This window comes from Pezoporus occidentalis, unplaced genomic scaffold, assembly GCF_034315485.1.
Source record: "Pezoporus occidentalis ecotype Australia unplaced genomic scaffold, CSIRO_AGI_Poc_V1 ctg32, whole genome shotgun sequence".
NCBI lineage: Eukaryota > Metazoa > Chordata > Aves > Psittaciformes > Psittacidae > Pezoporus > Pezoporus occidentalis.
The window spans coordinates 2,750,290-2,778,031 of record NW_026915158.1 but is presented as its reverse complement, the minus strand read 5'-3'; the positions used below and the strand labels follow the sequence as shown (position 1 = coordinate 2,778,031).

General features: G+C 36.2%; 1 protein-coding gene across 5 annotated transcripts in view; it reads left to right on the top strand.

Annotated features, from left to right (window-relative positions):
• HERC2 (HECT and RLD domain containing E3 ubiquitin protein ligase 2) overlaps positions 1-27,742 on the top strand; it is a 106,795-nt gene that overhangs the window by 58,286 nt on the left and 20,767 nt on the right. For 4 of the 5 annotated variants that reach the window (XM_062628608.1, XM_062628607.1, XM_062628605.1 and 1 more), the window contains 36 exons: positions 182-325; positions 1,719-1,861; positions 2,066-2,333; positions 2,488-2,630; positions 3,924-4,022; positions 4,118-4,286; positions 4,386-4,511; positions 4,986-5,094; positions 5,235-5,374; positions 5,860-6,050; positions 7,842-7,947; positions 8,119-8,210; positions 8,792-8,967; positions 9,454-9,565; positions 10,498-10,579; positions 10,674-10,817; positions 11,417-11,507; positions 12,790-12,967; positions 13,414-13,495; positions 13,578-13,749; positions 14,985-15,129; positions 15,817-16,042; positions 16,982-17,153; positions 17,708-17,894; positions 18,669-18,809; positions 19,169-19,360; positions 20,971-21,124; positions 21,833-21,940; positions 23,083-23,214; positions 23,743-23,901; positions 23,994-24,112; positions 24,508-24,633; positions 25,558-25,713; positions 25,859-25,974; positions 26,082-26,280; positions 27,412-27,626. In XM_062628608.1, the coding sequence (XP_062484592.1) occupies positions 182-325; positions 1,719-1,861; positions 2,066-2,333; positions 2,488-2,630; positions 3,924-4,022; positions 4,118-4,286; positions 4,386-4,511; positions 4,986-5,094; positions 5,235-5,374; positions 5,860-6,050; positions 7,842-7,947; positions 8,119-8,210; positions 8,792-8,967; positions 9,454-9,565; positions 10,498-10,579; positions 10,674-10,817; positions 11,417-11,507; positions 12,790-12,967; positions 13,414-13,495; positions 13,578-13,749; positions 14,985-15,129; positions 15,817-16,042; positions 16,982-17,153; positions 17,708-17,894; positions 18,669-18,809; positions 19,169-19,360; positions 20,971-21,124; positions 21,833-21,940; positions 23,083-23,214; positions 23,743-23,901; positions 23,994-24,112; positions 24,508-24,633; positions 25,558-25,713; positions 25,859-25,974; positions 26,082-26,280; positions 27,412-27,626 (5,314 nt within the window). The remainder of the gene's footprint in view (positions 1-181; positions 326-1,718; positions 1,862-2,065; positions 2,334-2,487; positions 2,631-3,923; positions 4,023-4,117; positions 4,287-4,385; positions 4,512-4,985; positions 5,095-5,234; positions 5,375-5,859; positions 6,051-7,841; positions 7,948-8,118; positions 8,211-8,791; positions 8,968-9,453; positions 9,566-10,497; positions 10,580-10,673; positions 10,818-11,416; positions 11,508-12,789; positions 12,968-13,413; positions 13,496-13,577; positions 13,750-14,984; positions 15,130-15,816; positions 16,043-16,981; positions 17,154-17,707; positions 17,895-18,668; positions 18,810-19,168; positions 19,361-20,970; positions 21,125-21,832; positions 21,941-23,082; positions 23,215-23,742; positions 23,902-23,993; positions 24,113-24,507; positions 24,634-25,557; positions 25,714-25,858; positions 25,975-26,081; positions 26,281-27,411; positions 27,627-27,742) is intronic. The other variant, XM_062628609.1, reaches the window with a different exon arrangement.

The following is a 27,742-nucleotide window of genomic DNA, read 5'->3' as shown; positions in this document are numbered from 1 at the left end:
TGTGTGCAGACTTTTTATCCAGGTGCTTTTCAAACTACCTTATATCATCAGTATTTCACAAGCTTTCACATAGTGATTTAAGGTGTAAACTGATCTTTGGGCTGAGGTTGTATGAATGATAGCCTTTCTTCTCTAATACCAGAGATTCCTAGTGCTAACAGCTGTTTTATATTTCTGACAGGTCAAGTGGATTTGGATCTGCTGCGGTGCCAACAATTAAAGCTGTACATACTGAAAGCAGGCCGAGCTCTGCTTTCTCATCAGGATACACTAAGGCAGATCTTATCTCAGCCAGCTGTTCAAGAATCTGTATTAAACCCTGCAGGTATTCTGAAATGCAACCTGGGTGTACTGCTGTTTGTTTAGGTGGTAGATAGAGTATGTGCTAACGGCAGTCAAAGGGTAGAAATTAAGTTTGCCCTCTAAAGACTAAAAATTAAAAATTCAGAATCAGTAATGTTTTAACCTTAGATACTAAAAGCATTTTGACTTTTTAACTTAGGTTTGGAAGTCTAAATGGATCAAGTGTTTGAAGCTTGAAATATTGGAGTTAGCTAAATTTGTAAGTCTTCCATAGTTAATAAGCTTTGTAATTAATTTAAAAAACCTTACTTTTTTTTTTTTGCAGTGGAGTCTTTTTCTTCTTCAAAGCTTAAAGTACGAGTTCTCAATTGGCTTTTCCTTTTATTCCAAATGTTTTGCAGTTTCCAGTGAAACGAATACCAGGTTACAGAGTCTTAAGCATAATCTTAAAAAGTTTAAAAAATTGTAGTTTTAATAATTTGAATTCATACTGTCTGTACATTCACTCTACATATAAAAATAAATAAAATAGCTCTGTTGCCTTTCAGGATAGCTATTGATACCCTTATAGTTCATATTAATCATTTAGGCATTTGCAAAACATGTAATGTCTTTAAATATATTCAGTTTATTTGTATCTTTCTAGGGGTGTTAAATTTTAAGTCAACAGAATGATCAGATTTTTTTCCAGGAATGGAACTTTTTTTCTTAACCAGAACAGCATAAGTACATGAGGACTATTAACTGTTCTGTTACTGTTTCAAATATGAGAACTTCTTTTTGTTGGAGTTGGGTGAAGAATGAGAACACTTCCCTGAGATAGCCATGATAGAGAGTGTAGCTGGAGTAAAGCCAGAGTACAGATCTAGGCAACATGAATATTTATGCCATAAAGAACACAAAATCAAATATAAAGTTGCAGAATCATGAGCCAGTTGATTAAAAAAAGACATATTCTTTTGAAGGGACAGTGAATACCTACAGGGAGGTCTTCCCTAAGAGGTGTATTGGAAGGGGAAATTACTCAGTCTAGAAAGTATGCACCATGATTTGGGGGTCAGTGAAATTGTTGGTTGTCTGTATAAAGGGGTTTATCCTGGAAGGACCTCTTTGTAATAGTCTTATTGTAAAAGGTGAACTCAGAAGATATTTGCACAAATTCACTGTTCACTGGGCAGTGTCTGCTAGATATGTTCTAGATGTATTTTAGTAAAAATATTGTTTATCTACAAATTGCTCGTTTGCTTCTTTTTATGTAGATAATGGCACGCATGATTTGATCTTAAACTTGAGATTGCTGTGGTGAAGAAATGTGAGATAGACAACAATATCTTTTATCAACCAGTAGGCCCAAGAACAAATCTTGCAATTGACTTGCATGGTTTTGGTTAAAATAACGTTTCTGTTTTTTCAAGAGGATGGAGCAGTTGCCTCTCCTGACATTGGAGATATGTCTCCTGAAGGACCGCAGCCTCCAATGATTCTTTTACAGCAACTTTTGACAGCTGCTACGCAACCATCACCTGTGAAAGCAATATTTGACAAACAAGAGCTTGAGGTAGAGTCTGTTTTCTGCCAAGTAATCTAATAAATAAATCTTCCGAATTCATATTACAATTGAAACTTGTTAAGCTATAGGTTTTAAAAAAATGTCCCTGAACCCCTCTTGGCAAATGACCTCTAATTTCAGACGCTCACGTGCACAAAAACATACTAAATACACTTTTTTTCAACTTGGACTGATTTATTTGTTCTCATTTAGGCTGCTGCTTTGGCAGTATGCCAGTATCTGGCTGTAGAGTCTACACATCCTTCAACTCCAGTGTTTGAAGACTGCAGCTCTAGTGAAGCTACAACACCCATCACAGTGCAGCATATCCGACCCACAAAAACGAAGAAACGCAAGCAGTCTCCAATTCCACCTCTCCCCATTGTAGTTCAACTTATGGAAATGGGATTTCCTAGGAAAAACATAGAATTTGCACTGAAATCTCTGTCTGGAACCTCTGGAAGTGCTTCTGGATTACCAGGTATTTAATTAAATTAATGATACTAGAAGGCAAGTTGTGAGCAGATAAAATGCTACTTATAAGGGAGCAATTATTACTTCTCTTTTTGGATACTATTGTAAGAATGTTAGAGAATCCCTGAAAGACAGAATGAGTTTGTATTTTTCTGTATTAGGAGTGGAAGCCTTGGTTGGCTGGTTGTTGGATCACCCTGATGTTCAAATTACGGATCTCTCTGATGCTGATACTATCTCTGATGAATATTCAGATGAGGAGATAGTAGAGGAGGTGGAAGAAGCTGAAGCTGCTTGCCCTGTGGTAAGTATCAACTTAGTAAAACTTAAGTCTTAACTTGGTTAAGAGTACAAGGATGTTTTGCTGTCGCAAGCTTTCAAGACTGTAACAAGGACGACATTTGCCATATGCTTCTAAGGCATATCATAAAAGAAGTCAAGGTATCTATAAATATGTATATAAGAGTAGCACAATGGAAGACTGAAATCCAGATAGTTATTTCAGTAATGGTAGCTTTAAGTATCGATGACAGCTGGTCTTGGTTTCGTCTTACATAGTCAATGCTATAGTGTAATATTTGTAAAAGACTCTTCATTTTTATTTTTATTTTTTCATATCCCCCCTCCACCTTCCTTTGGCTTGAAAAGCAAATGTGTATTAGCTGCAAGGAATGACTGAGCAATTAGTGAATAAATGGAAAGAAGAAAAAAAAGTCAGTGAAATAACTTAGCTTTTTCTAAAAACTATTCTCATGTATTGTTGATAAAAAGACCTTTACGATGTCTGTTGAATGTGATGGCTTTAATTTATATTGGTCTTCTATTGTTGACTTTCAGGAAGTATTTCAGTAAGGTTTTGCCAATAAAATGAAATAGGTTCTGTATTTCTGTTTATTTTTTTAAGGAGGTTTAAGGAGATGTTGAATTTTCTGGCACATGTGAGACTTTGTAATTGAAAGAAATGCATTATATTTTAGAGGAAATTAACTTGGCATTGTGTTCTGATATGTTTTTTACCAGTAATGGAGTGAGAAATCGTGCTGCATGTTGACTGAAATGGAAAAAACCCCAACATTTATCCTCAAAACAAGTGTTCTGTAAAGTCTCATTACAGCTGGAATGCAGCAGTTCCATCTTTTTAAGTTTAATTGTGAAAGAATAATTTCTGATAACTGCAATCTTTTTTGTCAACTTGTTTTTCTAAGGAAATACTTTAAATCCTGTTGTATTATATAATAAAACGTTTTGTAGTGTACTTTAGCCTAGGAGATTACCATTTACCACTGTTTTTGCAATTCCTCTTTGTTCTAATTTTCTTTGGCAAACAGATTTCATAAAAGCAACTTGCGGCTTGTTTCACGTGTTTTTAAAACTTGCAGCTATATTCCTGGACAAGTTATTTCAGAAACTAAACTTTAAAGTAGATCATAAGTGTTAGCCATGTTGTGAGTTGACCTATTGAAGACATTTCTCATTTTGGCATGCAACTTAAATATTAAGTGTGTGTTTTTTGGTGGGTTATCTTCAGTCTCTACTAATAATTTTATTTATTAGTAATTTTGTAACTGTTTCATGTTTATTTTGGATTTTTTTCTAGCCAAGTGGTGCTATTGTAACAGAGAGCCAGACCTATAAGAAACGAGCTGATTTCTTAAGTAATGATGACTATGCTGTGTATGTGAGAGAGAATATTCAGGTAAGCATGATGTTCAAATGCTATATTGAAACTAGTTTCCCTCTGGTACAAAGGTCTTTGCATAGCTGTGGCATTCTGTTGTCCTTTTTTCCTAGGTGGGAATGATGGTTAGGTGCTGCAGAACCTACGAGGAAGTTTGTGAAGGAGATGTAGGCAAAGTTATTAAGTTGGATCGAGATGGATTGCATGACCTGAATGTACAGTGTGATTGGCAACAGAAGGGTGGTACCTACTGGGTCAGATATATCCATGTTGAGCTGTTAGGTAAGTTCACTGCTAACTGCTTTCTAATAAAGAATTGGGGAGATATATTTTTGGAGGGGAAAAAGCCACTCACCATGTATTTATTCTTGCAATTGCTAGGATTCCCACCACAGAGTTCTGCCTCTCATATCAAGATAGGTGACAAAGTGCGTGTGAAAAGCTCTGTGACCACACCCAAATACAAATGGGGATCAGTTACTCACCGAAGTGTAGGAGTTGTCAAAGGTAATGTATATTCAAAATGGGGAGGGAATATAACTGGAAACAGACTTTCTGCAGCATTTAAGGAGAGAATATTTTAGACACACTTACAAATCACAGTGCTTTGTGGACTATTGCATGATGATGAAAGTATAAAATATAGAAGTAGTCTGTTTAGCATAGATTCTTTGAGGCAGTACAGTTTTTGGTTGTATTATATTCTTCTTGGAAGTACTCTTTCCCTTTGGGAACTGTTTCTTAGTAAAAGAAAAAAAATCAGAGTCAAGGAACTGAAGTAGAATAATATATACCTTTAAAAAATCTTTAGAACTCTCTTCACAGACTTGCAAAGTTAATACATAGTTCCATTGCAAGAAAAGATTACTTTTGAAAGTAATTTTTAATAAGTATTTCTGCTCTCTGATGTTGCACTGGACTCTTTTCCAGCTTGATTTTGTAGAAATTTGCAACACTATTTTCTCCATGTTTTTGTCACAGCTTTTAGTGCCAATGGAAAAGATGTCATTGTAGACTTTCCTCAGCAGTCTCATTGGACTGGCTTGTTGTCAGAAATGGAACTGGTTCCCAGCATTCATCCTGGAGTCACGTAAGTGATGGTTTACATTTTTCTTAATGTATATGGGTTATCCTTTAGCCTTATTGTCTTGATTCCATTATCTCGACTTGTGCCTGTAATAACTTGTACCACTGGAAATGTATTTACTCATTGTTCTTTTGTGAAATCAGGTGTGATGGCTGCCAGATGTTTCCTATCAATGGGCCTAGATTCAAATGCAGAAACTGTGATGATTTTGATTTCTGTGAAACTTGCTTTAAAACCAGGAAGCATAACACCCGACATACTTTTGGCAGAATAAACGAGCCAGGTAAGTTTTTTAAAAAAATCTAAGTGTTTCTTTAATTTAAGTGCACTGAATTTGTTTTTATGAAAAAAAAAATCAGTTTAAATATTGCATGCCCCTGTAATATTTATCATTCAATTTTATGTATTACTCTTAGTGTCCTACATTCCTGAAGAGAGTAGTTTTCCTTTTGTTTTTAATATTTTACCTGGTTTCTTGGTACAAATTAATCATAAGTGTAAGAACAGGAAGTGTGACTATCTGCAGTGACTGCATTGAAAGCTTGTGGTCAGGTAAAGTGCTTGAAACTCCTTTAAAAATCCCCAAATCTTGAGCTGTGCCCTTTAAGCATGAGTAGTATTACTGTACCCATGTGACATGCTTCTCTGCTTTCAGACTACATACCTGAAATGTTTGATTTGTTGTATTTCCTTTCACATTGGTTGTGGGTGTAACAGAAGCAGTTTTCTGTGAGAGCTATGTGCTTAATTTTTCACTTAAACATGCAGGTCAGTCTCCAGTGTTTTGTGGGCGTTCTGGAAAGCAGCTGAAGAGACGGCATAGTAGCCAGCGGGGAATGTTACTGGATGATTGGTCAAGAATAGTTAAGAATTTGAATGTCTCCTCCTCTGTGAATCAGGCTTCACGTCTTATTGATGGTAGTGAGCAGTGCTGGCAGTCTTCTGGTTCACAAGGAAAGGTAACTAAGCCATAACTAATTTAATTTGGCATACTTTTTCTGAAGAGGAAAAATATTTAACTTAGTGAAATATATGTTATCTTTCTGTAAGATAGAAGAGTAGTAAAAACAGACATCTCAAGTACAAAACTATGTTTCTTTATATTTTTAAATGCGACTTTTTTTTTTAAGCTTTATCTTTCTGATTATTTCATGTGAAGGAACTTTTGTGAACTATTTCATTATAAGGAACTTCTGTAATTTATTTTTTTTTTTTGAAATAAGGGATAATTATTGTGTAGTTGGTTATATGGTTACAGTTGCTGTTTCAGTATAATAACTGATAGGGAGTTGTTCTTAATGATCATGTTGATTATATTTTACTTAAGTGTTGTAATACAAAAAGCACTTATGCTCTTGCTAACTAAAACTGCTTCTGAGCACTCTCACTTGCTTAGAATACCTCAAGTTTAAGGACCTATAAGGATCATAGAGTCTAACTTCCTACTCTTGGTGGGACTAATTAAACCACATGACTAAGAGCGTCTTCTAGATCCTTCTTGAACTCTTGACAGGCTTGGTGCTGTGACCACTTCTCTCTGTAACCTATTGCAGTGACTGACCACCCTCTTGGTGAAAAACCTTTTCCCTAATGAAGTTCCCCTGATACATTCCTTGTGTCCTACCAGTGGTCAGCAGAGAGGAGATAAGTGCTCCTCTGCTGCTCCCCCTTGAGGAAGTTTTAAATAGTGATAAGGTTTCCCATCAACCTTCTTTTCAAGCTGAAAAAAATCACCTATTAAGTCTTGCCCTTGAGACCTTTCACCATTCTGGCTGCTCTCTTCTGGATACTAATAATTTTATGTCTTCCTTCTATTGAGGTGCCCCAGACTACCTGCAGTGTGCAAGGTAGGGCTGCACCAGTGCAGTGTAGAGTGGGACAATCGCCTCCTTTGACCAGTTAGCAGTGCTGTGCTTGATGCACCCCGGGACATGTCTGGCTGGCTATTTTGGCTGCTAGGGCACATAGTTGACTCCTGTTCAATTTGCCATCAACTCAGACTTCCAGGTCTCTTTCCGCAGAGCTGCTCTTGTCCCTCAGTTTGTACGTATAAGCAGGTTTACCCCATCCCAAGTGGAGCATCTCGCACTTGCTCTGAAGTTTCATCCAGTTGGTCTTTGCCCACCTCTCTAGTCCCTTCAGATCTCTCTTTAAGTCCTCTTTACCCATTGAGGTAGGCCACAACTTCTCCTAGTTTAGTGGCAGTGGCAAACTTGCTTAACATACATTTGACTCCTATGTCCAGATCACTTATAAAAAGCATTGTTGCTTAATTTGTGGTTTACCAGTTTTATTAGCCTGCAGCATAGCTTTGTGGCCAGTGTAGATACCAAGATTTGCAGCTAGACTTCTGTCCAGTGTGTTTTGATGCTGTATTGATGGCCATGCTGAGGATATCCCCAAGTACCCTTCCTTCAGGTTGTTTACAGGCTGTAATCGAAGATTTACATTGTGTCCCAAAATCCCAATTCTTGACCTCCAGTGCTATTGTGCTTTCTCAGTCTTATCAATGGTGTCGCTCTTGAGCTAAATAAATAATTTGCTGCAGCTGTTTCTCTTGCATTTGAAGGTTGGTCAGGTGAGAAATTCACAAGGTCCTCTTCCTTTGGCTGGTCGCCATGCATCGCAGCTGTTGTATACCATTAATAAATGTTTTTCATGCTTGCTTCAAAACCAGCACATACTCTTGTCAACTGTATGGTGGTCCTAGCAATACTAACTGAAAATTAAATTCTTTGTGTTTCCCCTAGCACTGGATTCGCTTGGAGATTTTTCCAGATGTTCTTGTTCATAGGCTAAAGATGATTGTGGACCCTGCAGACAGCAGTTACATGCCCTCTTTAGTTGTTGTTTCAGGTATGTGTACGTTCTTTGAGAAGGCTGAATTACTTTTTGTTGTTGTACATCTAGCAGTAGGTATTTATTAGGTTTCATTTAATATAGTCATCTATTTCAAGTGCATGGTGCCTGTTTATGGAACAAACACCATATCTGAAAAAGTTTTTCTTTCTGCGTTTTGTTTTTTAGGGGGGAATTCCTTAAATAACCTTATAGAGCTAAAGACAATCAATATAAATCCGACAGACACCACAGTGCCTCTTCTCAGTGATTGTACAGAAGTAAGTGAAGTTTGTGTGAGAATTACTCATTATGTAATGGAAAAATATTTTGCTGCAAGAAATGGATGAAAAGCACTGTTGTGATTATTAAAGAGTGGTATTTTACTTTTGTTATAAATTAGCATTATTTCTGGAAGTTTACTAAAGTGGATTATCATGATAACTTTTACCATAATCTCAGTGTAACTCTAATAGCTTTAGTAGTAAAGCTAGTTCAGGTCTTTTGATGTAAATCAATATACCTATGAACCAAGAAGAAATCCCAATAAACTTAAATTTGGGGATACATTTGGTGGGTGCTAAGGCTTATTTTGGATAGTAGTTCTGATCTTTCTCAGTAACAGCAAGGAGGAATGCATAATGACTTTTTAGGAGATTAGAAGTGAAATAATTCTGAAATTAATGAGGCCATATGTTTATCTGAAAGTATGAATTTTGTAGGGTTGAAAAGCTGAATATTTACAGATTAATTTTGATAAGGTGAAAAATCAAGTGGAATTTCTAAATCTTTCATATGTTTTTATAAAGTTACACAGGATCCAAAAGGTGGCAATTTAGTGAGATTTTTTTTTTCCTCTTAGTACCACAGGTATATTGAAATTGCAATCAAGCAGTGCAGAAGCTCTGGGATTGATTGCAAAATACATGGTCTCAGCATACTGGGGCGTATACGAGCAGAGGATGAAGACTTGGCTGCAGTCCCATTCCTTGCTTCTGATAATGAGGAAGAGGATGACGATAAAGCTAACACTGGGAGGTACGTAACTGCAGTGGCGAGGTGGGGGAAATGATAGAGAGCCTTAGTGTAGATATAGTCCTGTAATTCAGGAGATTATTGTAAGAACAACTATTTAATTAGGTTGAATGGTAGTAAAGAGAAATTAGTATCTTAGTTTGTCAGAATTGTAAGTAGGTCATTTGTTGAGGTGGGGACATCTTGTACAGCTCTTCAGCTTCTGCAGCATGCTTGGAGTTGAAAACCTAGCTAAAAACTTTGTGTTTATGTTTGGAATGTGGTATATTTACCTCCACTCAGCAAAACACTCAGGGTTTTGTTTGTTTTGCTTGTTTGTTTGGTTTGTTTTTGTTTTGTTACAGCCACCAATTCACTGTAGTAGTGGTGTTTGAGTACTGAAACCCTTGTAAAATCAGTAAATACAGTAAAAAGATGCCTATGCTATAGTTATGTACGTTGCTAAGATGATATTTTTTAATTTTTATTTTTTCCCCTCAATATATTCAGTCTTGTTAGAAAGAAGGCAGCTGGGCTGGAATCGGCAGCTACAATAAGAACTAAAGTTTTTGTTTGGGGATTGAATGACAAAGACCAGTTGGGAGGGCTGAAAGGCTCCAAGGTATGTTTGTTTTCATAGTTCAGTACAAAATAAAGTGTACAAGTCTCACACAACTCAAGATTAATTCAAACTTAATCAGAATTCTACAGTGTAGTATCAAACCTACAAATAATAGATTCTAATGTCTTTTTGCTTTGAGTCATGTTAGATGTCTGCTGGGTGGAAGATTGGAGAAAACTTGCATTTTGGTTGTGTCTCTCAAATCCAGTTTGATTATTAGCAGCCGCTTAATCATTTGTTTTAGTTGACAGTGAACTAATTGTTCTCAAACTATGTAGCGCTCTATACACATTCTGTTCCTTTTGGGTTTTTGTGCATGCAGTTAAGATAGTGGTGAACCTTTCTATATATTACTTGGATCTGGTACACTCATCAGAAAGTTGAATTCTCATCTTTCGATGTAACTTGATTACAATTCAGTGTCATTTGAAAGGAATTTTAGCTTTGTGTGCAGCTATTTATACATAAGTTTTAAATGCAGTGCAGGTTCAGAGATACATGGTGAATGTTTAATCAATTTAAAATGTTAATGTGAAAAGTATGTTGAGAGCGTTTATTTAATTTATGTTGTAAATAAAATGTATATTGTTGTATGCAACCTTTCAAGAAACAAAAAATCAACCATTTCTGTATTCTGTGGTTTTCTCAAGAAAACTTTACTTAAAGGAAACTTCTTGCCTATATCACATTTATTTTTTTTCCCGAGGCTTTGTATTTATCATGGTTTCAGTGTTAAATGCTTTTTCTTGTTCTTTGTGTTTTGCCTGGTGTATATTACCTGGTATGTGTGAAGTGTCTGAATAATATGGAGATTTTCATCTATTTAAAAAAGGAAAAGTACCTGTTAGATTTTATGATTTAAGAATAGCTCTTCTTTTGAAAGTATAAAACTTCAGTGAATTGTAGTGAGTTTCATTTTGCGTCTGCTCTAGATAAAGGTCCCTTCCTTTTCTGAAACCCTGTCTGCCTTGAACGTTGTACAAGTAGCTGGAGGATCCAAAAGCCTTTTTGCAGGTAATATAAGTTTGAAATAAATATGTTAAGGGCATAAATGGATTTCCAGTTGTGAAACTTTAATGATGTTTCAAACTTTATTTCTTCATTTTAGTGACTGTAGAGGGTAAAGTATATGCTTGTGGAGAAGCCACAAATGGAAGGCTGGGTTTAGGAATATCTAGTGGAACTGTGCCTATTCCACGCCAGATTACAGCTCTCAGTAACTATGTGGTAAAGAAGGTGGCTGTTCACTCAGGTACTGACTATTACAATTTTTAGATACATAATCATAACATGTTAAGCCTAAAAATAGTTGCTTTGCAATTTTCATGGGTGCCATGATGCCCCAGCATAACTGATGTTTTTAAAAACTTTGTAAAAATAAATACAGGTTATTAAGTTCTGTCTGTTGAATACAATGTCAAATTAAAGCTAATGGTTCTGTTGTTAAAATCTATAATTTTAGACAATACACAGTTTCTTGCTTGCTGGGAGTTAAATTTGATAGCTTCTTAATAGTTTTTCAGTCTAATCTAAAGAAAATGTTTTCATTTTTGAGTATTGATAAATGGTGGGTTTAGATTTGCTTTCTTCCTTGCAGCACTGAAAATAGCGAATTGTGTGATTATTTCTTCTTTTTTTTTTAACATGCCAGGAAACCTATTCTCACAAAAGCTTTGTATTTTAAATTAAATCACATAAGTCTGAAGTGAAGAAAATAAGTAATGCATATTGGGTTGAAAGGCTCATACAGTTACACTGTTAAAGTACAGCAGTGTCAATATTCTGAGATTTTTGCTAGACCTGCTTCCCACTTGAAAGATTAAAAATTTAAATTTCTGTTTACACTTTTAGGTGGCCGGCATGCTATGGCATTAACTGTTGATGGAAAGGTATTTTCATGGGGTGAAGGAGATGATGGAAAACTTGGTCACTTCAGTCGAATGTAAGTATGCCAAATTTGTTTCTATTTCATAGAAATATTTCAGTAAGAGAACATTTGTGTTGCCTGTTGCAAGACAGCTGACCACCACTAGTGACAATGACGGGATTTTTATTACAATGGGAACAACAAATTAGGTTTTGAAAAAGGTAGGTTTCTTTTTCAGCAGTGTATGTGCAGCGTTTGTAGTGGTCTCAATTTAAAAAGGAGACAATATAATACTTGGAAACATAGTTGGTGGATAAAGTTTTTAATAGTATTTTTAATGTCACTGCTGAAATGGCGCACATTTGGTTACTTTTATAAGGTAGGGTTTACAGTGGTGCTTTGAGGTGTAAACCATAGCAATTTTATTTGTGAGCTGTAACAGTTCATGATGTAAGCCTGATGGAGCATTTAATAGCCCTTTTCTTTAGACATCTGTTCACAGACTTGTTAACCAGAAATAAATTTCTTAGACTTTCCAGTAATACATAATTTAATCCTCCACAGGACACTTTGAAGAAAATTTGAATTGTCTTGGGATTTTTTTTCTTGTAGGCACCACAGAACAATGTTTTAAAAGGAACAAAAAAAAAAAAAGCGAAGTCCAGATTAAAGCAGTATTCTTTATTGTACAACTGTCTTGTGTTTTCTGTAATTTTATTAAAAGTGAGACTTGATACTCTTGGGCATTTCAGGGATGCAGATATTCCAGAGGTCATGTATAATTTGATAAAACTTTAATAGTGGTTCTGATACACAGACAGTATTAGAAAGCCTTGAGTTGAAACTCTTCCCTGAATTTAGAGAATATTGTAGCTATACGAATAATGAATACGAAAAGTTTCCAGTTCTCTCACAGAGGCTAACAGTAAATCCAAGCTCTAATATCTCTCTTGTAAAGTTCAAAGTTGGGATGGGAGTGTCATCTCTTAATCTCACTACCTGGCTCTGTGTCCACAGCTAACAAATTGCTCAACTTTGGGTAATGACAGGATATCAGTTTTCACTTCATATTATATGCTTCTTAATTGATTCATCACTTTGGATCTTGGCTTTGTCACCCAAGTGTTGCAGTGTATACATAAAATATTTCTTTAAATAAAACTTTGGAGTACATTTAAATAGCGTAAATTTTATATTTATGGCACTACTACAGTGTATGTCTTGGAATCATAATGTTGCTTCTTACTTTTAGATTGATGTTAGTTATTGCACAAAACTGTCTGGATTATGAAGATGGGTGTATATTATGCAATTCTTTCATAATTGATGCAATTAATTCCTTATTCTTTTTCTCTAGGAACTGTGATAAACCCAGATTGATAGAAGCGTTGAAAACCAAACGCATCCGTGATATTGCTTGTGGCAGTTCCCACAGTGCTGCTATTACCTCTAGTGGTGAACTGTATACATGGGGTCTCGGAGAATATGGAAGGCTAGGACATGGAGATAATACCACACAGCTGAAACCTAAAATGGTAAATCTCTCTTGTCTCTGAAACGTGAATGTGTTTGTTTAATAAATGATAAATAAAAACTAAAGTAAAGGCAAAAAACATGAAAACACTGTGAAGGCATCGTTTTGGAGTGATCCAAATTAGGTTTTCATACACATACCTCTAACAGGCAAGCTATTTCAGAGAGGCCAGAAAAATCCAATCTTTTTCATTTTCTTGGAAAGTGAGGTGAAATGGCTACTGCTCTTTTGGACATTCGTGTCGTGCTTCTTTGATACATAGGTGGAAGTTACTACTGTGATTGAATGATGTTTGATCCTGAGTGAGGAAGGCTAGATAATCCTGTGCTAACTGGCATGTTCAGGCTGGGCACAATGACCAAGATCATTCAGAAGAGCTTGAAACTGTCTCTAAGGTTTTAAAACATTATTTCTCTGAAACTTCTTGCTTACTTTTCTGTTTTGTAGGTTAAAGTGCTCCTTGGCCACCGAGTCATTCAGGTTGCTTGTGGAAGCAGAGATGCTCAGACTCTTGCTTTGACAGATGAAGGTAGGAATATCTTGTTCCAGAAGATTTCTAGCCCAAGGGAATACCATGATCATTGTTTGACCTGCAGTTTGGTGTTTGTTAGGTTTGGTGTTTTCTTGGGGTGATGGTGATTTTGGAAAACTGGGCCGAGGAGGAAGTGAAGGATGCAACATTCCTCAGAACATTGAAAGACTGAATGGCCAAGGTGTCTGTCAGATTGAATGTGGTGCACAGTTCTCATTGGCACTGACCAAGTCAGGAGTGGTGTGGACATGGTATGTTACATTTGCCAGAAAGTATTAACAAAGCAATTGCAAAGTATGTGTTGCATTTATTGCTATTTGACTGTCTTAACTCCATTGTGCCTTATCTGTGTGCTTTGCCTTTTGAATTGGCAAGTCTTAAAGGCAAGCTCTGATGTGTTCAATTGCTCCAACACTGTCTTGTAGTATGCTCACTTGTGTATTGTACTCTGATAGGATGCCTGGGTCTTACTGAATTAGTGGAAGAAGGGGAAGATCATTCCCTCTCTTGGGAGCAATGGAGCGTGTAAAGGAATATTAATTCAAGACTTTGGCAAAAAGAGAACATGATTATCAAAGTTTGGAGTATGTAGCCTACAGCTGCAGCAGACACTGTGAGAGTAAGGATGTAGTAGAGTAAGGAAGTAAGCTAAAGTTCAGAGGAGATGGGAAGAACTTCCTTGGGAACACACAGTTTTCATAGAGCTCTTTGCTGCTCAGAAGGCCACTGAGTTGTCAGTAATGCTACCTCAAAGCAAGAACTGATACAAAGTTATCACCTAGAGTTATTCCAAAACCGTTTTTATTTCTTCTATTTGCTTGGTTCTGTTTTGAACACAAACCTGGCTTTTTGAGTTGTTTATAAACCTTTCTGTAAAATTTGAGAGCTTACTGTGTGGCAGATGAGCTTGAGAGCTCTAACCAGATCAAGGTCTTAACTGCCAACCTTGTGTAATAAGGCTTGACATATTTCAAAGCTAAGAAGACTTAAAATAGTCAGTTTTGTTGTATTATTTGTCACCAGTTGATGAATGATATGAAGAGAAATCCTCAAAACTTCAATTTTTATAAGTTACTTCTTAAAAAAATTTTAGCAGAGATGCCATTTCTCAGAGTGGCCACTGGAAACTATTTCTCTCTTTTGCTTTCACCCTTTTAAATTCTTCTTTTGGTAGTGATGAAAGGAGTTAGAGCAAAGGAAATTTGTCACTCTCTAAGAACTCTTTGCAAAGTTCTAGTTCATTCCTTCTTTACCCCAGTTTGTCTTGACACTGTTACATCTGGTCATAAAATCTACAGCTATTTTATGACATTACAGGTCTACGGGGGAGTTTTTGGGTCTGTTGCAACTGTGCATGTCTGCACTTTAGGATGGCTGAGTTGCCTCTTAACTTTTATTCTTCTTGAATTTGTACTAGTTTGAGGGAAAAATCACAACTTCTATATAAACAATATTTTTTGAGTTTTACATTTACTATCTGTTGCAGGGGTAAGGGTGACTACTTCAGACTAGGCCATGGCACAGATGTGCATGTACGAAAGCCACAGGTTGTGGAAGGACTGAGGGGTAAAAAGATTGTGCATGTGGCTGTAGGTGCACTCCATTGTCTAGCAGTTACTGACACTGGACAGGTATGTTGTACATCACACTTCATTTCCCTTTTTACTTGTTCCAGAAAGGAATGAACTAAACTGTTGAAGAAGAACATAATGGCATTGGTGCTGATTAAATGGGATAGAAATTTCTAATGATATTTATTTGCTTTTCAAAGTCCTGAATAAGCATGATTGTAATTTAAAATATATTAGCTTTCATATTATAATTGGAGCTTGAATGTTGTTGTCATAGTAGCTTTTGTAATATTTTCCTAGTTGATATATTATCTCAGGATCAGTTTTCTTCTCAATCTTGAAATACAGAAACAGTAATCTAGACAAATTTTTCTGCTGTGATTCAGCATTATGATTATCACAGTATTGATTCAGATCCCCAATATAATTACTATGCAACTAACTCTTCTAGCTTATTGTCCACTGTGAACATTGACTAATTTATGAATCAACTGAGGAGTTATGAATGGATAATAATTTATGAATCATCTGACAAAGTGCTGCTATGATGTTTTCTTTTTTTTTAATATATGCTAATGCCTGCCTTATTTAATGGTGCATGGGGGGATGATGTCATGACAGTAGGTTCCCTAAGGTGTCCTAGGTTAATAATGAAAATTATTAAAATTCCTTTGGGGGAAATTTTAAGAAACAGTTAAACTAGGCAACCAGTGAAGCAAAGTAATATGTGGAAATGTTTACTGGCAGGTTTATGCGTGGGGCGACAATGACCATGGACAGCAAGGAAATGGAACTACTACGGTCAATAGGAAGCCCACTCTTGTCCAGGGCTTGGAAGGCCAGAAAATCACCCGGGTTGCCTGTGGGTCTTCTCACAGTGTAGCATGGACAACAGTGGATGTAGCTACACCATCTGTTCATGAACCAGTACTTTTCCAGACAGCGAGGGACCCTTTAGGTGCTTCTTATCTTGGTTGGTATTGTTGGTTGTTGGTTTGGTGGTTGGTTGTTGTTTTTTCTGGGGGGAGGGGGGGAGGGGTGGTGGTGTTGTTTTTGGTTGGGTTTTGTATGCCATTTGAGAGTTAGCTGTGTGTGTGGTTTAATAGGTGATAGAAGAGTGCAAAAAGAAAACTGTCTTAAAAAAAAACCACAACAAAACAACAACAAAACCATACACAGCTCTCAACCCCAACAAAACCTCTTCCTGACAGTGGAAGTTGCAAAGCACTTGTTCAGAAGTAGCACTAGTTTGAACTTTTATTGTTCTTCAGGAAATAAAAATGCAACATGCTTCATCAAACACTTCAAAGACTATCTTTAATACGGGATAGAGCTTTATGGAGGAAATGATAGATGGATGCTACTGTAATGGTGATATTACATGTTACCTGTTGCTGTAATTCTTCATTCTGCTGTTACGTTTTGTTTCTAAGGCAGCTGACTAAACATTCCCGTTTTGTCTTCCTAATTCTTTTGTGTCAAATATAAAAGCACCAAACATTTTGCTGATTAAACTTTTTCATGAACAAGGAAATGTACTTAAAAAAGAGCAAGAACTGCATATATAGAATATGTCATTAGTATTTTTAAGAGTACCTAATAAATATTCTTGAAATTTGAGAAATTTCTGTGCAAGTAAAACTTGTTCCAGATGCCAATCACCAGAATATTCTTATCTGAATTACCTTATTCTTTTTGATGAAGTAACAAGGTGGAACACTACTTTATGAAAGCCCTTGCTGCAAAGCCTTAGTATTGACTTTAATGTTGTAACTTTAGGGATTATGGTTTATGAATCTACTCTAGAGTTAGTTTTAGAGTCTTCTGACTTAACTGGAGCTGATTTATGTGATTTCATGTTATGTATTACACCATTAAAGAATGCTTGGCTTCTTTTTCTCCCTCACTCCAGGTGTTCCTTCAGATGCAGATTCTTCTGCTGCCAGTAACAAAATTAGTGGGGCAAATAGTTCCAAGCCGAATCGCCCTTCCCTCGCTAAGATTCTCCTATCACTTGATGGGAATGTCGCCAAGCAGCAGGCGTTATCTCATATACTAATGGCATTGCAAATCATGTATGCCAGGTAGGCATGCAAACATTCTGTTCTTCTGCAAAGCAAAAGATGGCATAGCTTACCTTCTATCAGGGTCTCTTGAGTTGGGTATAAATTGTTTGGACTTCTCAGGATAGGCATAAGCTTCATTTAATTATTTTTTAATGTTGGTGTTAGCTTTGTGCTGTTTTCTTTACAGAAGCTCCTAGTGCCTGGGGAAAAGTTGTTTATTTCAGAATGCTCAATTAAATCATGTAAAAGGCATGTAAATAAATCATGATAGATGACATTGAGGAAGCAGTGGGAGGCAGAATGGAAAGAACAATAAAACTTTATGGTGCCCTCCTTGTTGGTGGAGAACCAGAGTATTTGTGCTCAACTTTACGTAAAGGAGCTCACATAAAATAGTGGCCTTAAAACACAGTATTTAAGCATTGGGCCCAAAGGAGAACAGAGATAAATGACTCCAAATTCCAGAGTGTGGGAACCTTTCCTGATTTTATTAAGACAAATTAGTATATTTTTTCTAAGTTCAAAAAGGGAATATAGTCAGGTTTATGTTGATCTGCCCTAAATGATTTCAGGGATGCAGTTGTTGGAGCACTGATGCCTGCAAGTATGATTGCACCAGTAGAATGTCCCTCTTCATCACCACCACCTCCATCAGATGCTACTTCTACAGGAAGCCCTGTGAATGGAGATGAATGCATGCTTGTAGGAGATATAGAAGAGAGGCTGAGCCCAAACCCATGGCAGGACAGGAGAGGGGAGGTAAAGTGTCAAAAGAATTTTTCCATCTATGTTTAATGGTAAAGCTGAAAAATATTGTCTTGATTAATTTGATAATAGCAGAGATTAATCAGTTCTTTCTTGCCCTAATTTCAGGTGTAGTTACTCTGTGAGATTTGAAACAACTTAAATTTTAGAGTTAAATCAGTTTTGAACTTTCAGAATGCACTGTTAAATGCTGAATGAGTTGCAATTGTGATGACTTCTAGTAGTATTTTAGAGTTAACAGTTAACATGAACATATTAACCATTCGACCAGATACTAATTTTACAGAAGTGATCTTTTTTTAAAAAAAAAAAAACATAAAAACTAAGGGAATATTTGACTGTTATTTAATGGAATGTAATTGTAAACTTCTGTCAGCTAATGTAGGCAGGAATGTCTGGGTGGAATTCTACTCTGTTGATTCCCAACTGGTAACAGAAGCATTAAAAAGAAAATTCTTGCTACTGAAGAGATCTTTTACTTTAACAAACTGTTAATTTGGCTTGTATTGGTAGCTTGTCTTCTACATTGTGGGCTTTTCTGACGTTTTATTGTACATTTTGTAGCAGCTGATCTTGGTTGGGGGTGTTGGCTGGGTTGCCATCCTAGGAACATAAAATAGAAGCTACAAATACAGAAAGTGAATCTGTTGTTTTTTGAATTTATGGCTGTTTTTAAATTGCTGTTGTCTTTGACCGTAAGCCCTCTAGACTGTTAAAGGTTTTACAATATGTTATTGCAGTTTGTTAGTTGCTGTCTGTTTTGGCTAGGTTGTTTCTTCAGAAGATGCTGTGACACCATCTGCTGTAACTCCTTCAGCTGCTGCTGCCTCTTCCCGTCCTTTCATTCCAGTCACAGATGATCCTGGAGCTGCCAGTATCATTGCAGAAACCATGACAAAAACCAAAGAAGTAATGTCATCAACACCTTCCTTAAAACTTAACTCCTTACCATGCTTTTATCAAGCAGTTTTGCTTTATTTTTGTGTTTTTAAAGTTACCCTATAAATGACCGCATTCTTAATATATATCCAAAAGCAGAAGATTTTTTTTTTGTTTTTTTTTGCATGAAGTTAAAGTAGGTTAGTTTCAGGAAAGCTTTTTCTCTAGAGAAATGGGTTTAACAGTAGGTTAATTTTGGGCTTGTGTAATCCTGGATTTATGAATTGTGTTTTAAACTACCTTTTGAACTTCTTCAAGTTAACTTGTTTGGATTTGGTGAAATTCTTTAATCTTCACTGTCTTAAGTATTTCTGCAATTTGTTTTGTAGGATGTAGAAAGTCAAAGTAAAGTATCTGGCCCAGAGCCACAGTATCTGGATGAATTTACTAGTCTCTTAGTACCAGATGACACACGAGTCATGGTTGACCTGCTAAAGCTTGCTGTGTCCAACCGAGCGGGTGAAAAAGGAAGAGATGTTCTTTCAGCTGTGCTGTCTGGTATGGGCACAGCTTACCCACAGGTCAGGTTTTGTTTCTGTTGTATTTTAACTACGTCCCTTTCATTAGTAGCTTGCTAGAATATTGTATTTAAAGTACAGCTCATCATGCTGAGAAACTAATAAACATGAAAATTTGAGTTGAACTTTAATGCAAGTGAACCTTAATGATTTTAATGGAAATATTAAGTGAATATATGTGTGTGCTACACATGTCAGTAACAGACTATCTCCTGGATTTGTCATGTTCCAATTAGATGTTAAAATAGAAGCTTAATGAACTGTATTTATGTGTAAGACAAGTGGCTGTGGTTGTTGGAATGTAGCTGACTTTACAAAGCCCTACTTGTTACATCTGCAGAATGTTAGTTTAAAAACTTGCATGTTGATTTTGGTTTGCATCTGAGTTTATATTTCAGATTGCTAAAAATACTGTTAATACATTGTTGATGATTTAGTAATTCTTAATTTTTAAGATATACACTTAGTGTGTTGAAGTTTAGCTATTTACAAAGTATCCATGGGTATGTTTTATTGTCTTTTTTTTTTTCTTTCTTGGGGATAACTGACAGAATCAATGAATGCTGCAATATTGATTACCAGCAGCTGTATAAAAGAATGAAAGAATGTTACAAATCATAAATTATTTATAAAATATCTGCTTACAGGAATGAACTGAAAGTTGTTTAATAATTTTTGGTAGCTTTACCCTTCAAATATTTTTTTTCCCCCCCCCTAATGAGTAACTGTTTCTTTAAGATGGTCATATGATGTAGTTAATTCTGTCTTTGCACAGTTTAAAGACTGATTTGAAACATCAGAAGGGATTATGCAAAGCTGATTTTTGTATTCCTCTATGAAACTTGGCTTCGCTGACCAAAAAGATCAATAATGACTTTGCTAAGGAGAATGCATTGAAATAATAGAAAATTTACTTACTAATGACAAGGCAACTTCTGTTTTAAACAATGAAATCTTCTGATATCTCTGTTTGAGTAAATAGGGTTGCTATTTCTCAAATTGTTAATATCCCAATTTTCAGTGATCAGCTAGGTGTACCCATATTCTGTAGATGTAGTTGTCCCCCTCCCACCCTAACTAGATGCATGCTATATATACATTTATGAATAAATTTTGGTGTTTTGCTTCTACAGTTCAGTAGCTGAATAATTTTGTCTTTGTGGGTTGTTTTTCTGCTTGTTTTTTTTTAAGAGTCAGAGTATTTATTTGAAATGGCTCTTTAAAAATGAGTACTATTAGAATTTTCTCTCTAAAGTGTGTTTTGCATTTTAAATGCAAATGGTGTTAAATATTTACACCTTTCATTAATCGTTTGGCCTATGCTTTGCAGTTCAGATTTTACAGTTTGTTTTTCTCTGTAAGGGAAAACAATTTTTTGTGTTGTCATTTACTTACTGGAAACTTACGTAGTTTGGCTTTTAGTTTTAGGAGTTCTTCTAGCTTTGACCACCAAAAAAAAAAGTATTTTTGAATGAATATGATGGTTTATGGATTAGAATTTTGAAAACAAGGGATTTATTTATTTATTTAAAATTTGTGAAGAATGGTAGTTGGCTTAGATTTCTTGGACTAATCAAGATTACTTTTCAGAGTGTATGGTTTTTGTTCCTTAGGTTGCTGATATGTTGTTGGAGCTGTGTGTTACTGAACTCGAAGACGTAGCAACTGATTCACAAAGTGGTCGCCTCTCTTCACAACCAGTTGTGGTAGAAAGCAGCCATCCATATACTGATGATACATCTTCTAGTGGCACAGTTAAAATACCAGGTATATAATTCTTAAAGTTGTGTTAGTAAAATTTAATTTATTTCAAGCCTGCACACATAATTTTTTTCCTTTGCTTGTGAAAATGTGCACTGAACTTTTAAAGCCATGTGATGTATCCTGTCACTGTGAAAAGTATTTCTTAAATTTCACTTTCATACTAAATGAACATCTTGATCCTGTGAAATATGCATGTTTAGGTTAACCAACTGTGCCTGTGGCTTTTTATCATTGCTATTTTCTGTTTAGTTACAAAGCTGAGAAGGACTGAGTCTTTTTCAGGGTCAGTATTGAACACCTACCTTCTAGTCTTGAGCGTTTGGGAAATACTTTTTTGTTTTTAACACTGTCTTTTCACTTAGTGCTTCTCTCAGTATGTTACCTAGTACTTATCAAAAGGTACGGGCAACAAAGAGCTATTTGCCTTAACTGTAAATAGACATTTTTTGTCTGTTGCAAATTTAGTTTGGAATGTTCTGAATATAGTCTTCTTACTGCTAGCCCCCGCTCATGTGAGCTTGCTATGATATAAAGCTTCTCAAAGAGAAGAAATTACAGACAAATAATGTCATTAAACCAAAGGAAGTTACTTTTATTAATGACTGCTATGGCTTCCAAACAATTGTGATTTCACGTGGATTTCTAAAATACTGCATTTGTTGTGGTATTGATTGCTCTGTAGCAATGTGTAAACTCTTTGTTGCTGTTTAGGTGCTGAGGGACTGAGGGTAGAATTTGATCGCCAGTGTTCTACAGAGCGGCGTCATGATCCACTCACCATAATGGATGGTGTCAACAGAATTGTTTCTGTCCGATCAGGTTATGAGAACTAGTGCTTTTCAAAACTGTCTTGTGTGATTTACTGTTAAATGCTGAATGAAATGTATCACTGTCTGTGACCAACTTATTGTGAGGGATATGCCAGTAAAAAAACAGGGAAGACTACTTAAATTGGTACTGTGTTTTAAACAAGATGTAGGATCTAGGCACAGACATGCAAGAGTGATCTTGTGTCTTTGAATACAGAGAATCTCTGAGAAGAGCATGTTATCCCGCTCTTTCTAAGTTACAATGTAAAAAGTTGGTGTTTAGCACCCCTACCAACATGTGTGAATTTCTGTATAATCAAAGTATATTTTAACAAATTGGAACATGGTTGGAAAGGGATACTTTTTTTGTTAGATTTTTTTTTTTTTTTGTCTTTTTCAAGTAGTGCTGACAGAATTTTAGGCTTTCATACAGTCAAGACAAAAGCTCTTCTGCTGTCAAATGCCCAAAATAATAGCTAGGCTTTCTCTTTCTGTTTTCTACTCTGCCCTGTGTATGTGACACTACATGAAATCTTCACATCTTTTATCTGGTTTTCTGTCGTTTAATTTTCAAGTACTATAAATTTGCAGTAGGTTTTAGAGGAATATTTGTAATCTCATCAAATTTTACTCTGAGCCTGCCTGTACATGACTTCATGTGCAAGGGTCTTGGTAGTTACTGCTTGTGCTTAACATTTCTGAGCAGTTAGGGTATGGCCTCTTACTGTTGGCCCATTTTTCCCCAGACTGTTTCAGGTGCACATTGTTTCATTATTTAAATATTTCTCTCTGGATATGAGGTATTCCAGACTGGATTCCTGGTTAGAAAAAGCTGTAAAGCTTAATTTAATGTATATGATGTTACATGGTTTTGTAATATGAAAAGGTAATTTGAAAATAGGACAGTGGATTTTGTTAAGATCTCATAATTGTCTTTTGACTGTGGTGTTAAAAGTACTATCTGTTAGCAGTGCTAACTGAACTGTTCTAAGACTTAAGTTATAATAATCTTTGTAGTTACGTTCGTATGATTTATGTAGCTTTTTTCCCTGAATGTGTTTATAACCATGAAGGGAAGTTGCTGTTCGTGAGTGGCTTGTGTATTGGCTCAGACAATATAGGTGAACATGTTCATAATGCCTCCTGTAACAGGTCGTGAGTGGTCAGATTGGTCTAGTGAACTGCGAATTCCAGGGGATGAACTGAAGTGGAAGTTCATCAGCGATGGCTCTGTGAATGGATGGGGATGGCGGTTCACTGTTTACCCCATCATGCCAGCTGCAGGTAAGATAGCATATATAATGTTTACAGAAGGGCAAGAAAGTACATTTACTTGTCCGTTTTTTACAGTTGTATTTATTGCATGATATTTACATGCCAGAGTTCTAGAGTTCATTGTCATTCCTGTTAAGAAGACATTGTTATTCATACTAAGAAAGTGTTTTTGTTTCAACAAAGTCATGAGAGGTGCACTTGTACATAGGAAAGAGATAAAAATAATCTGTAGTCACTCTAGTTTGCCTCTTCATCAGTGAAGAGAGGATACTTTTGAGGCACAGTTAATCTGAAGTTATTGTTTTTTTTAAATGTAAAATGTCTTGGGATTAGTTTGAATTGTATCATGGAAGTGCCTCTTACTTCCAGTCCCTTTCAAGGGAGGTAGAATGCACCAACTGAGATGCAGACTGGCATTTTAGCCTGCTGTGTTTGGTCAGCTAAATCCTGCCTATGTTCTATTCTTATTTCAGTCTGAGGACAAACCTTCCCTACCTTTTTAATTTTTCAGTTCTTTTTTCTTTTTGTTTCTTGCAGGCCCTAAGGACCTTCTTTCAGATCGTTGCATTCTTTCATGTCCTTCAATGGATTTGGTTACATGTTTGTTGGATTTTCGCTTAAATTTTGCTTCCAACAGGAGTATAGTTCCTCGCTTGGCAGCTTCTCTTGCAGCTTGTGCTCAACTGAGTGCCTTAGGTAGGTGTGGTCTTAAAATTAAGTCCATTTTTTTTGAAGTTAAAATGACTATTTTAAATAATTATTATCTTTGTCTGTTTATGTTTCCTTAGCTGCTGGCCACAGAATGTGGGCCTTGCAGAGACTACGGAAACTGCTCACAACAGAGTTTGGCCAGTCTATTAACATCAACCGAATTCTAGGGGATAATGAAGGAGAAACACGAGCTCTGGTAAGAAGACAGTGGTGCTCTTCTCTTCACATTTTGCACGTTAAGATGTATAAAAAGCATTAAAATGCCAGCCCTGATTTTCAGCTGTTTTGTTGTTGATGACAGAATGGAAAATGGGCAAATGAATAGCCTTCTGGCACAGGTCTGCAAGTCTGTAAAGGTACTTCATCTTAGAAAAAAAATATGATTAATTCCAATACTATATAGATGTGCTTTTGGAATTGGCCAAAAGTGGTGTAGAAATATTTCTGTAATAGGAAATGGATGGAAGTGATACTTCACATAGCTAACTGTAGTTTGGGTAATTATTAACATTTTGTCATGGTCATCTAAATAATCTACTTTTTTGTACCACGTACAGTAAGACTAACTTTCTAGTTCTGTGGTTTCTCTAGAGTTTCACAGGGAGTGCATTAGCTGCTTTGGTTAAAGGTCTTCCAGAAGCATTGCAGAGACAGTTTGACTATGAAGACCCCATTGTGAGAGGTGGCAAACAACTGCTCCACAGCCCTTTCTTTAAGGTAATGAGGTACAATCATTAAAGAATGCATTAGTATAGTTCTGAATTCTTTGTGAGACTTGGTAAGCTCACGTAGCCCTGTATCAGAAATGTTTTCTGAGAAAATCAGAATATTACTGCTAAAAGGAGAATCAAATATACAAATAAAGGTAAGGAAGACCTAGCTAGGCAGAGGTAGATAGGTCAGTAAAACCGCTTGAAAGTACAGTAAACTGCACTTTTTGGAAGTGATTTCCGAGTCATCCTAATAGGACAGTTGTGTTATTGGTTTGTTTAAATATTCTGAAGGCTTTATTTTTGTCTAGTTGCAACAAGTAAGAATGTCTTTAAAGGAAGGCTGTTCAGTTTTGGATCCTGTACTTCAAAATAAACAAGCTGAGGAACTCTAGAAAGGAGCAACAAGAATAAAAGGCTGAAAAAGCCTCCTATGTAGTAGAAGTTAAATTGAAAGGACTTGTCTGTCTTATGGAAAAGAAATTCTTAAAATACATAGAAGTTTATACAGGGAAGAAGTAGTCCATTGTTCACAATCTTCATCAGTAACATTGATTTGAAATTGAATCAAATTGAAAATCAGTTGAAAATTTATTTAATTCTAGAAAGGAGACTTAGTTTAGAAATGCAAGATAAGGAGGAAGTTCAGCACATGGTATTTGATACAGAAAAGCTGATTAATCTAGGGGTGTTTTTTGTGGCACAGGGGTGAAGTTTTCTGGGTTGGAAGAGGAGATAGCGTGGGTACACTTGGTGCTGCCCCACTAATGACAGTAGTGAAGATGGCTTTTAATACCCCTTGCACTTTACACATCTTAGAGACTCTGTTCAGACTCTACTGGTCTATGAGCTGTTCAACTACATCATACGTATATTACTTTTTGATACACGCTTCTGATATACCTCTAAAATGTTTTCTGATTGTCTACAGGTGCTCGTGGCTCTTGCTTGTGATCTGGAGTTGGACACTCTCCCTTGCTGTGCAGAGACACACAAATGGGCTTGGTTCAGGAGATACTGTATGGCATCCAGGGTTGCTGTGGCTCTTGATAAAAGGACATCATTACCTCGCCTTTTCCTTGATGAGGTACTGCAGAAATACTTTAAATAGTTCATGGAACATAAGGAAGTGTTTCATTTGAAAGATATACTGAGTTTGAAGTATTTTATGCCAACTGAGATGGGAGTAACTGGCAGTTTGGATAATTTGATTAATCCAAACTATTTTACAGGTGGCAAAGAAAATCCGAGAATTAATGGCAGATAATGAAAATATGGATGTTCTGCATGAGTGCCATCATGTCTTTAAGAGAGAACAAGATGAGCAGCTTGTCCAGTGGATGAACAGGTTATTTCTTTCAACTGTCATTGGTTTTGTCTTCTGATGCTTTGTTGTATAACAATAAAATGCATTTTTTGTGACTTTTAAAATTGTTTGTTTTGCAATTTGTGCAGACGACCTGATGATTGGACACTTTCAGCTGGAGGGAGTGGAACTATTTATGGTTGGGGTCATAATCACAGAGGACAACTTGGCGGGATTGAAGGGGCAAAAGTCAAAGTCCCAACTCCATGTGAAGCTCTTGCTACCCTTAGACCAGTGCAATTAATTGGTGGTGAACAGACTCTATTTGCAGTGACTGCTGATGGGAAAGTAAGGATACAACAGATGATTGTTTGTTAGGCTCCCTTGAAATATTTTATCCCCAGTCAGAATATGTTCGTCTAAATAAAAAGTGATGTGTATAGCACAGATTTATTATAATTAGTTTATTTTACTTTTTCAAGGAAACTGAACTATACCAACTCTACCAGTGCAGTCTAGGAATTTGGTGTACTATAGCATTAAATGCATGAAACAAGATGCGTATTTTAATTCTCAGCTCGAAACTGTGATGAGATTTTGGAATACAAGTAATGTGCTCACAGTCCCATAAACCAGGGTAAACAGTAAAATGTGGTGGTGATTATGTCTCTCTGATAGCACAGAGGTGTAACTGGAATCTGAGATTGTTGGCAGTTGGTTAAATGCCTCGTAAGTTAGATATTGGAGGATCTAATTTGCAGATGCTTAAATCCTGAGTGAAAAGGAGCACCTATGCAGAGGCTTAGTGGAAGGTATAGGAAAAAAAAGTAAGTTCACAAATTTGAAAAGTATTTTATATAGTTCGCAGCTTTGTGTGAAGAATTTGATCAAGAACTTAGCTTGAGCTTTTTCTAAGTTACATTCATATAGTGAGATACTGTAATGATTCCTCAGCAGTCAGTATCATCCTTGTTGAGGATTCACAGGGAGAGTAAAGGACAGGTTACTGACGTTGCTTGAGATAATTCTGTTGAGAGAAATTACTTTCAGATGGACAAAAAGAGAGTGAAAAGCAGTGCTTAAAACTGTATTTATGGGATGGAAGGGGAAGAAGCAGCTGTGTTCAGGTGTGTGCAATTCCCAGAAGAAAGAAAACAAGACTAGTGCTGCTTGAAAGAGACCTACATGTGATAGATGATTTTGTGCCATTATCACTCAACGCTGTGATTTTTTCATACTTTTACAGGATCAGCCTTAGGATGTAAAACAAAACCCATTAAGTCAGTAATGGTTCATATGGTTTTGAATCTAGCTATATTTGGTTTTGCTTTTTTTTTTTTGTGAAATACTTCAAAATATTTCTTACTTCCCAGGAGAGAGCAACGTTTTTTTCTTTAGCTGTATTGTAGTATATGTTCATTAAGAATTCTTCTCTACATCTCTAGTGAGTGTTCTTCAATTTTATTCTTCATTTTAAAGCTGTATGCCACTGGGTATGGAGCAGGTGGCAGGCTTGGAATTGGAGGAACAGAGTCAGTTTCTACTCCAACTTTACTGGAATCCATTCAACATGTGTTTATAAAGAAAGTTGCTGTGAACTCAGGAGGAAAGCACTGTTTGGCATTGTCTTCTGAGGGCGAAGTTTATTCCTGGGGTGAAGCAGAAGATGGTAAACTTGGCCATGGAAATCGAAGGTAAGTAACACTTTGAAATATGATTTTTAAAAACTGTTAATGGATGCTTATTATAGTTACGTATTTGAAGTGTCATATGAGTACTGCCTATATATATGCAGTGTATATGTATTATA